Source organism: Camarhynchus parvulus, chromosome 23 (assembly GCF_901933205.1).
Source record: "Camarhynchus parvulus chromosome 23, STF_HiC, whole genome shotgun sequence".
Classification (NCBI taxonomy): Eukaryota; Metazoa; Chordata; class Aves; order Passeriformes; family Thraupidae; genus Camarhynchus; species Camarhynchus parvulus.
Window position 1 is genome coordinate 242,295 of NC_044593.1, and position 9,200 is coordinate 251,494.

The window sequence follows — 9,200 nt, forward strand, 5'->3', positions numbered from 1 at the left end:
GAGGAGCCTGACACCCCGGTGCTGAGCCCCCCACCGCCACCGCCTCCCACCACGCTGGACCCCAACGAGATGCCTAAAGCCCCCACGGCAGGGAAGAAGAGCAAGTGCCGGGGGGTGAGGAAGATGGTGGTGAAGATGGCCAAGATCCCCGTGTCCCTGGGGAGGAGGAACAAGACCACCTACAAGGTGTCATCACTCAGCAGCAACTTGAACCTGGAGGGGAAGGAGCTGGCAGCCAGCAGCTCCATGGAGCCCACACCGCTGCTCAAGATGAAGAACAACGGGCGCAACGTGGTCGTGGTGTTCCCCCCTGGCGAGATGCCCATTATCCTGAAGCGCAAGCGGGGCCGGCCTCCCAAAAACCTGCTGCTGGGCCAAGCCAAGCCCAAGGAGCCCACCCCAGAGGTGAAGAAGAGGAGGAGGAGGAAGCAGAAGCTGGCCTCGCCCCAGCCCTCCTACATTGCCGACACCAATGACAGCAAAGCCGACTACTCGGATGTGTTGGCCAAGTTGGCCTTCCTGAACCGACAGAGCCAGTGCTCGGGGCGCTGCTCACCGCCCCGCTGCTGGACCCCCAGCGAGCCCGAGTCCATCCACCAAGCCCCTGACACCCAGAGCATCTCCCACTTCCTGCACCGTGTCCAGGGCTTCCGCCGGCGCGGCGGCAAGGCCGGGGGCTTCGGTGGGCGCGGGGGCAGCCACGCCGCCCGCGCCGCACGCTGCTCCTTCAGCGATTTCTTTGAGGGCATCGGGAAGAAGAAGAAAGCCCCCACGGCCCTCCACGCTGACCCCGTGCACCCCCGCAAGCGCGGCCGGCTGGAGCCCGACCCTGTGGGCAAGCCCAAGCGGAAGCGACGGGCACGCAAGAACGGGGCCCTGTTCCCCGAACCCAACTCTGGGCAGAGCTTCGGGGACGGCCCGGCTGCAGAGTGGGGCGGGGGCGAGAAGGGCAGCCCCTGGGCCGCCCACCACGGCCACCCCGGCAGCCAGCCTGGACGCAACGGTGGCTACCAAGGGGCTGAGGCGAGACCTTTCCACGCTGCGGGGCTGGAGTCGGGCTCCTCCGGCCGTGCTGGTTTCTACGCCGGCAGCGCACCGTCCTCGCAGACAGAGACCGGTCCGGAGCGGCACAGCCTCTTCACCGGCTACTTCCGCTCCTTGCTGGACTCCGATGACTCCTCCGACCTGCTGGACTTTGCCCTCTCCGCATCCCGCTCCGAGTCCCGTAAATCGGCGGCCGCCTACACGGCGCCCCCGGCCGCGCTGCCCGGCCAGCGGGGCATGGCTGCCTACACGGCCCGCGGCGGCAAAGTGCCAGCGGCCAACCCTGGTGCCGAGGCCTTCCACGCGGCCATGCAGGGCCGGCCAGCGTTCCCGCCCGGCCGCGCCTCCAGCGCCTACGGGGTGACCCAAGGCTCCTCAGAGTGCCGGGGCACCGAGTCCTTTCCCAAACTGGCCCCACCATCGGCCGTGTCCCGATCGCCCACGGCTCACCCGGTGGCCAGTGGCACCCCCGGCTACTCCCCGTATGGCAGCTACGGCAGCGCCGGGCAGAGCGTGGCACCCGCCAGCGTGTTCCCGCCAGGAAAGCAGTACCCATCCGCACAGGACTGCCCCAACAGCAAAGACTGCAGCTTCGCCTACGGCAGCGGCAGCAGCCTCCCGTCCTCGCCCAGCAGTGCCCACAGTGCCGGCTACGCGCCACCGACAGCTGGTCCCAGTTTGCCGCTGGGAAAAGCCGCCTTCTTTAACAGCGCCGAGCAGGGGGGGCAGTTCTCCAGCGCCGCGCACACCCCCCTGCGCTGCGACAGCCGGGCCAGCACCGTCTCACCCGGCGGCTACATGGTGCCCAAGGGGTCAGCGTCCTTCCAGCCCTCGCCTGAAAACTGCCGGCAGTTCCCCAGCTCCGCGCCGTGGGCCTTCCGGCAGGGCTACGGAGGGTTGGATTGGAGCTCAGAAGCCTTCAGCCAGCTCTACAACCCGGGCTTCGAGTGCCACCTCAATGAACCCAACGTCATCCTGGACATCTCCAACTACACCCCGCAGAAAGCCAAGCAGCAGACAGTCTCTGAGACCTTCTCAGAGTCGTCCTCTGACAGCACCCAGTTCAACCAGCCGGCTGGTTACCGGCGCGCCAACAGCGAGGCGTCCTCCAGCGAGGGCCAGTCCAGCCTCTCCAGCCTGGAGAAGCTGATGATGGACTGGAATGAGGCATCCTCCGCCCCTGGCTACAACTGGAACCAGAGCGTCCTCTTCCAGAGTAACTCCAAGCCCGGTCGAGGCCGACGGAAGAAGGTGGATATGTTCGACACCTCCCACCTGAGTTTCTCCTCCTCTTCCTCTTCTTCCTCCGTGTACCCCTCCAAGAGGAACACGGGACCCCGGCAGCCCCGGGGCTCCCGAGGGGCTTGTGCCTCCAAGAAGGAGAGGGGGACGGGCAAAGCCAAGTTCCCCACCAAGTCACAGGCGGTGAACCCCCTGTTCCAGGACAGCACGGACCTGGGCTTGGACTACTACAGCGGGGACAGCAGCATGTCCCCCCTGCCCTCCCAGTCCCGGGGCTTCGGGGTGGGGGAGCGGGACCCCTGTGACTACACCGGCCCCTACTCCATGAACCCCTCCACCCCCTCAGATGGGACCTTTGTCCAGGGGTTCCAGAGCGACTCCCCCGGTTTGGGGCAGCCGGATTTGGAGAGCAAGCACTTCCCTGCCCTCCCACACCAGCTGGCGGCCCCCGGCCAGCAGACTGTGTTCGAGGCCGGTTTGCAGAAAGCCTTCTCGCCCAACTGCTCCCCGACCTTGGCCTTCAAGGAGGACCTGCGGGCAGGCAGCATCCGAAAGCTGCCCGCCTGCGACTCGCTCAAACACAGCATGCAGGGGGGGACCCTGCCACATGCCCCACACCTGGCCTGCCGCGACCTCCCCATGCCTCAAGCGCACTATGACTCCCCCAGTTGCAAAAACCCCCCGTACTGGTATTCCCCCAACGCCAGCACCCGCAGCCCTTCCTATGACGGCAAGGCAGGGGCTGGCATGCTGGTAGACTTCATGGGCAGGACGGACCCCCAGTGTCTGAACCCCCACTTGAGCAGCCCGAGCAGCTCCCACCCCTCCAAGGGCGAGAAGGAGCCCTTGGAGATGTCCCGGGCTCACCACCGAGGACCCTACGCTTGTCCCTTGATCAATGACTTGAACATCTCCCCCGTACCGAGAGACTCAATGTTGCAGCTGCAGGACAACTACAGGTACCCCAGTTTTGCACCCCAAGGGCACCCCGTCATGGCCCCCAGCCAGAAGAGCGGGTTTTTGGGACCCATGGTAGAGCAACAACACCCTGAGGACACTTTTACGGTCACCTCATTGTAGTGTCTGCTGACGTGCCAACGGGACAACGAGGTTTTGTTACAGGGTAGGTGGGGGAGAACCTGGGAGCGAGGGTGGCAGGAGGGGACACAGGGGACCCTCAGGGCCCTTCTCATCGTGTCCCCCTCTCTCTCCATGTTGTGTTTCTCTTTCAGAGGTAATTTAGCCAGCACTTTTTTCTGGAACACTTTTCAAGTTCTGTATTTAACTGGGATTGGAACCGTTTGTTTGTTTTCTTAAAAAAAAACCAAAAAGAAAGGAAAAAAAAAAGAAAGAAAAAAGGAGAAAAAAAGGAAAAAAAAAGGAGAAAAAAAGATAAAAAATATAAAAAATAAGTGAAACAAAAAAATTTAAAATAATGGATGAAGAGAGAAACCCCCCGTTTTTCCCCCTCCGCACTCAAACCCGCTCCGCCTGCCAAGCTCCGGCTCTGCTTCCCGGACTGCCGCCCCCCCCACCCCGCAGCAGGACAATCGGACGGATGGACGGACGGACAGAGCGCAGGCCCGGCGCAGGGGCGCGGGCAGGGAGGGCAGGAGGGGATCTGGGGGTCAGCGCTGGGTGCCCCCTGCCCCCAGCCCGGCCGGGGCCCCTCGGCCGCCCCGGGGAGGCTGTTTGGGGATTCTTTTCTTTTCTTGTCCCTCCCCGTCCGCTGTGGCCTGGGGCTGCTCCTGCCGGACGGACAGCGATGGGTGCTGGTGAAGCACTGACCCCTCCAGGCTCTGGCAGCGTCGCCAGCAGGGCTCGGAGACGCCACCGTCACCAGGTGAGTGCCAGCTGTGCTCCCAGTCAGGCTGTGCTGGGTGCTCCGCGCCCCGGTGGGCTCCCTGACCCACCTGCACCCCCCCTCAGGGCGCCCCGGCCCCTGCTGGCCTGTGAGCCCTTGGGTGTTGTCCCACCAAGCACCAAACTGGGGACCCTGAGGGCTGCAGTGCCTGGGGGTGGCTGGGGCCTGGGCTGTGGGGTGCAGGAGCCAGGGTATGCCAGGGTGAGGGGGTGTGGGGTGCCCCAGAGCCCTGTTCGGATGCCAGATGGGGCAAGCAGGACCCGAGAGCCTGGGTACGTGGGTGCCAGACAAGAATGAGCAGGAATCCAGAGTGCAGGGCTGGATGGGAAGGACCCAGATCCCTGGGAGTCGGGGTGCCACATTGGGGTGAATGGGACCCCAGATCCCTGGGAGTCGGGGTGCCACATTGGGGTGAACAGGACCCCCAGATCCCTGGGAGTCGGGGTGCCACATTGGGGTGAACAGGACCCCCAGATCCCTGAGTGTTGGGGTGCCAGATGAAGGAGGTGGGCACGTCCCCAGGCCCTGGGTATGCGTGTGGTGCCAGACTGGGGCTACAGGACCCCAGCCCCTGGGTTTGGGGGTGCCAGATTTGGGGTGCAGCACCCCGGTTCCTGGGTTTGGGGTGTCAGATTTGGGGTGCAGGATCCCAGCCCCTGGGTTTGGGGGTGCCAGATTTGGGGTGCAGGATCGCAGCCCCTGGGTTTGGGGTGCCAGATTTGGGGTGCAGCACCCCGGTTCCTGGGTTTGGGGTGTCACATTTGGGGTGCAGGATCCCAGCCCCTGGGTTTGGGGGTGCCAGATTTGGGGTGCAGGATCGCAGCCCCTGGGTTTGGGGGTGCCAGACCCCAGCTCCGCGGGTGCTGGGGGGCTGGGGACGGGCAGGCAGCCCAGGGTGGGACCCTCACTGCTCTCTCCCTCTCCCGCCAGCCCCAGCACCCCCAGCCCTGCGCCCCCCGCCCGTCCCGGCCGCCGGAGCAGAGCAGAGCGGAGCAGAGCAGAGGAGATGGAGAGGAGGGGGCCGCCTCCGGAGCGGACCCCGCCCCGCCGCCCCCGCTTCGCCCCCGGCCCCGCCTCGGCCGTGGCGCCGGCGCCGCGTTCTCTCTCCACTCCCAGCCAGAAGCAGAGGGACTCTTTTAAGTTTTATTTTTTATTTGATTAATTTTCATTTTCTGCACAAAACCAGCAATTGTAAATACTTTTGAAGAAAAGAAGTTAAAAAAAAATGTTTAAGGATAAAAAAAAAATTTAAAAAGCTGAAAAATCACAAAAAAAAAAAAAAAAAAAGAGAGAGAGAGAGAATCATGCACCGGAGGGAGAATCCAAAAATGATGGAGAACTGGCCTAAAGCATCCAAGAGGTGAATATGCAGCAGAAAAGAGCAAACCCCCCCCCCCAGTATGCACTGAGAAAAAATTTATTTACAGATCGAGCAACAAAAAAAAAAAAAAAAAAAAGAAAAAAAAGGAAAAAGTGACAATAACCTATTTATTGTATATAATGTTTTATTATAAATCGTGTCTTGTATATTGCATTCTGTACATCTGCTGTGGTTTTGTGGTGTGCAACTTCCGCATGGGTTCCTTGGGTTTCCGTTGCCTTTTTTTTAATGATCCAATGATTTGAGTTTTATTTTTATTATTGTTCTGAAGAACGAAGGCGGGTTTTTGATTTTTTTGTTGGGTTTTTTGGTTGTTTTTTTTTTTTTTTGGCAGTACACACCCAAAGATCCAAATTTGTATAAAAACAAAAAGGAGTTTAAAAAAAAAAAGGAAGAAAAAAACTTTAAAAAAAAGGAAAAAAAAAAGGACTAAATCAATCACAGACCCTCTTGGTGGGGAGGGGGAATGAGGGGGCTGGGGTAAAGGGGGGGGTCCCTTTCCCAGGGTCCCCGGGGCGGTGGCGGTGACGAGCTCAGGGTGTGGGTGCCAGGTGGGTGCCAGGTGGGCTTTGGGGTCCTCTCCTCCCACAAATTCCCTGTGTGTCCCCCCCTCCTCAAGAGTTTGGCAATCTCTGTGCAGCTTTGTGGGTTGTGCAAAAAAAGAGAAAACACACACACAAAGAGAAGAAAACCACCCTGAAATGGATAAAAAAGGCAAAATTCACATAAAAAAAAAAAAAAAAAAAGGGAAAACTACCCAAATTTGGTCAAAATACCCCCTCCTTCCCCCGCCCCCCCAGCTGCCCTGTGCAGTGCTTGTGCTGCCCTGGCCAGAGGGGCCCCCCCGTGAGCCCCCCCGGCCCCCGCTTTGCCCCTCAAACGGTCTTTTTGTGTTATTTAGGAAGGAATTTTTAATAGGCACTTTTTTTATATTAAAAAGAAACCTATATATTGAGCGATGCCCGCTGCTTTCTTGCTTCTCTTCTTTGGGGGAGCACGGCCTGGCCGTGCCGGGGGCGGGTGTTGGAGGGACCCTGACCCTCCCTGGATTTCGGGGCCAGAATTGCACCAAGAAAGCTGAATTCTGGTACAGATCAGGACGCGGTGCCACCCGGGGGCCCGGGGGCAGTGCCAGGGTCCGGTGGCACTCTGGGGACCCACGGGGGGGCTCTGCAGGCAGGAGGGGCTTTGCCCACCTGGCACCGCCAGGGGAAAGGGGCACAGGAGCACAGGAGATGGATTGGAGAAGCGTCACCGCCAGAAAGGAGCAAAGAGAGGAGGAAAATGAGGACAACACAAATAAAATTCAGAAATGCAACAACTTCCAGCCTGGGAATGTGAAGGCAGCAGCCTCTGGGAGAGGAGAGGGGGGTCGGGGGGTGGGGGGCGCAGCTACCTGTGGGTGGGACAGGTGAGCGGTGCCAGGGTGGGACAGGTGAGCAGTGCCAGGGTGGGACAGGTGAGCACAGTGCCCAGGCTGGGAGGTGAGCAGTGCCAGCGGGGTCGGGGCTGCAGAGGAGCTCGGGGAGGAGGTGAGCAGTGACACGCCAGGACAGGTGAGCGGTGCCACGCTGGGGAGGTGAGCGGTGCCCAGGGTGGGACAGGTGAGCGGTGCCAGGAGAGGGGAGGTCAGCGGTGCCCAGGGTGGGACAGGTGAGTGGGACAGGTGAGCGGTGCCCAGGTTGGGAGGTGAGCGATGCCCAGGTTGGGAGGTGAGCGGTGCCACCGCGGTCGGGGCTGCAGAGGAGCTCGGGGGGGCCGGGAGCAGGGGTTGCTATGGAGAGGAGCACGCGGCGCATTCTGATGGATGGGGGAGCAGGGGGGTCGGGCCTGCAGCGCCAGCCCAGCCCGCGGGGATGCTGAAGGGCTGGGGGGATGCTGAGGGACCCCTCTTTGCTGGGGGGCTGCTGGGGAGGGTGGGGTGAGGGTTGTAGCCCCTCCTTCCCACCGTCTCACACAGAGTGACAGGGCTGGGGGGAATGAGACCCATCGGGGGCATCCCCGTGTTGTGCTTCCACCCTGGTGGGCACCAAATGGCCCCTGGCTGTGACATGATGGGGGAAATGGAGGCACGGGAGCAGGCTGGGGCGTCCAGCCATGCCTGCATCCAGGACTCATGCCAAGGTGCTGAACCCCCCCTCTGGCTCCTCCATGGCCCCTCCTGGCTGGTCTCGTGGGGGTCCATGACCCTCCATTCCCAGCTTGCCTCCAATAGGATGCTTCCCACGAGCATCAGATTTACTCTTTCCCACCCCATTTTTCCTCTCTCCCATTTCAGGTCACAACAAGCAGCCCTGAAAGATGATTAAATTCCCCCCCAGTAGGTAAATCCCACCAGGAAGCATCACCTGGCACACAGAGCCTCGCTGGGTATGACTGGCTGCTTGGACCACAGCTGGATTTCACTTATTTTATTATTTTTTGTCTTTTTTAAAGCCTCAATTATATCTCTCAAGCAGCATGAGCCACTCTGGAGCCTGAAAAACCTCGTGATGGGGCTGATTGTTGGGGATTGATCAGCACAGCCCAGCACCGCCTGGGTTTGCTGGGGGAAAGGAGGGAAAAGCTCAAAATTTTGGGGGGAAATGATTGTTTTGCTATTTTTTAATTTGTTTAGCATGGATTTTTGGAAGATTTCTGGGAGCTGCATTTGGGAGCACCCAGGGTGAGTCCGGCAGGGCCACGTGGTGTGCAGGGATGTGGGGTGAGCCAGGTCCTGGTGCCTGGCTGTGCCTCGGGATGGAAATGATGGTTTTAATTAAGCAGCTCTGCTGGGAGGAGGGCTCTGGCCTCTCAGGATGCTGCAGCTTGGAGACCAGGGATGCTGCAGGACCGTGGGATCAGGGATGCTGCACGTCAGAGGGGTCCAGGGCTGGGCCAGCACAGAGCCAGAGCACTGGATCCATGGCGAAGAAGGATGTAGGGACACTCAGAGGGCTGTGCCAGGATCCAGCACCCACCTGGCAAAGGCAGCTCTGCCTCCATTTCCACTGCCACCATCCCTTTGGAAACACGGCAGGAATTTGCCCCCCTGCCCCTGCCTTCCCCGCTGCCCATCACCCGGGGCCGGAGCCGGGGCAATTCCTCATTCCCGGGACTGTGCGGGGCTCGGGATGGTGAGCACGGATCGCGCACGTGTTGCACGCCCCTGTGCACCGCGGCCTGGCACGGGGAGCACACGGGATGCCTGTGCCGGTGCCCGGCCCCCCGAGGTTCGCGTCCCCCTCGCCAGGCAGGGCAGCAGCCGGAGCCGCCCTCGCCCCGAAGGCTGGAGCTGCCGGCAGCTTTGGACACCCCCTTCTCCTTCAAATTAATGGCTGTGCCGTGAAGAAAATTGAAGCCATTATTCTTCGCTCGCATCCTTTATACCCACCAACTTCAACCACTTGACATGCTAATCACAGCTAACGAGGGAGGGAGGCGATTTCCCACGTCAGACCCGCAATCCAGCGGAGCCGGCTGGGGAGCGGCTCCGTGTCGGGGGCACCGGCACCCCCAGAGCGGCACCTGCGCCCGCCCCGGCCCTTCCCGCAGCGGAGCGGTGGCAGCAGCGGCAGCCCCTCCTGCAGCCCCTCCTGCAGCCCCCACGGCCGTGCCACCCCGCACTCTCCGCTCCCGTTGCAGCCGGGATGGGGGTGCGGGTGGGTGCCGGCGGTGCCACCCCGCCGC

At 61.3% G+C, this 9,200-nt stretch overlaps 1 protein-coding gene across 1 annotated transcript in view; it reads left to right on the forward strand.

The window, feature by feature from the left end:
- AHDC1 (AT-hook DNA binding motif containing 1) overlaps window positions 1–5,833 on the forward strand; it is a 50,926-nt gene extending 45,093 nt beyond the window's left edge. The window contains 2 exon segments of the mRNA XM_030964496.1: window positions 2–4,129; window positions 5,081–5,833. Coding sequence (XP_030820356.1) covers window positions 2–3,366 — 3,365 coding nt within the window. The 3' untranslated portion in view covers window positions 3,367–4,129; window positions 5,081–5,833.
- Window positions 5,834–9,200: the final 3,367 nt, after the last annotated feature.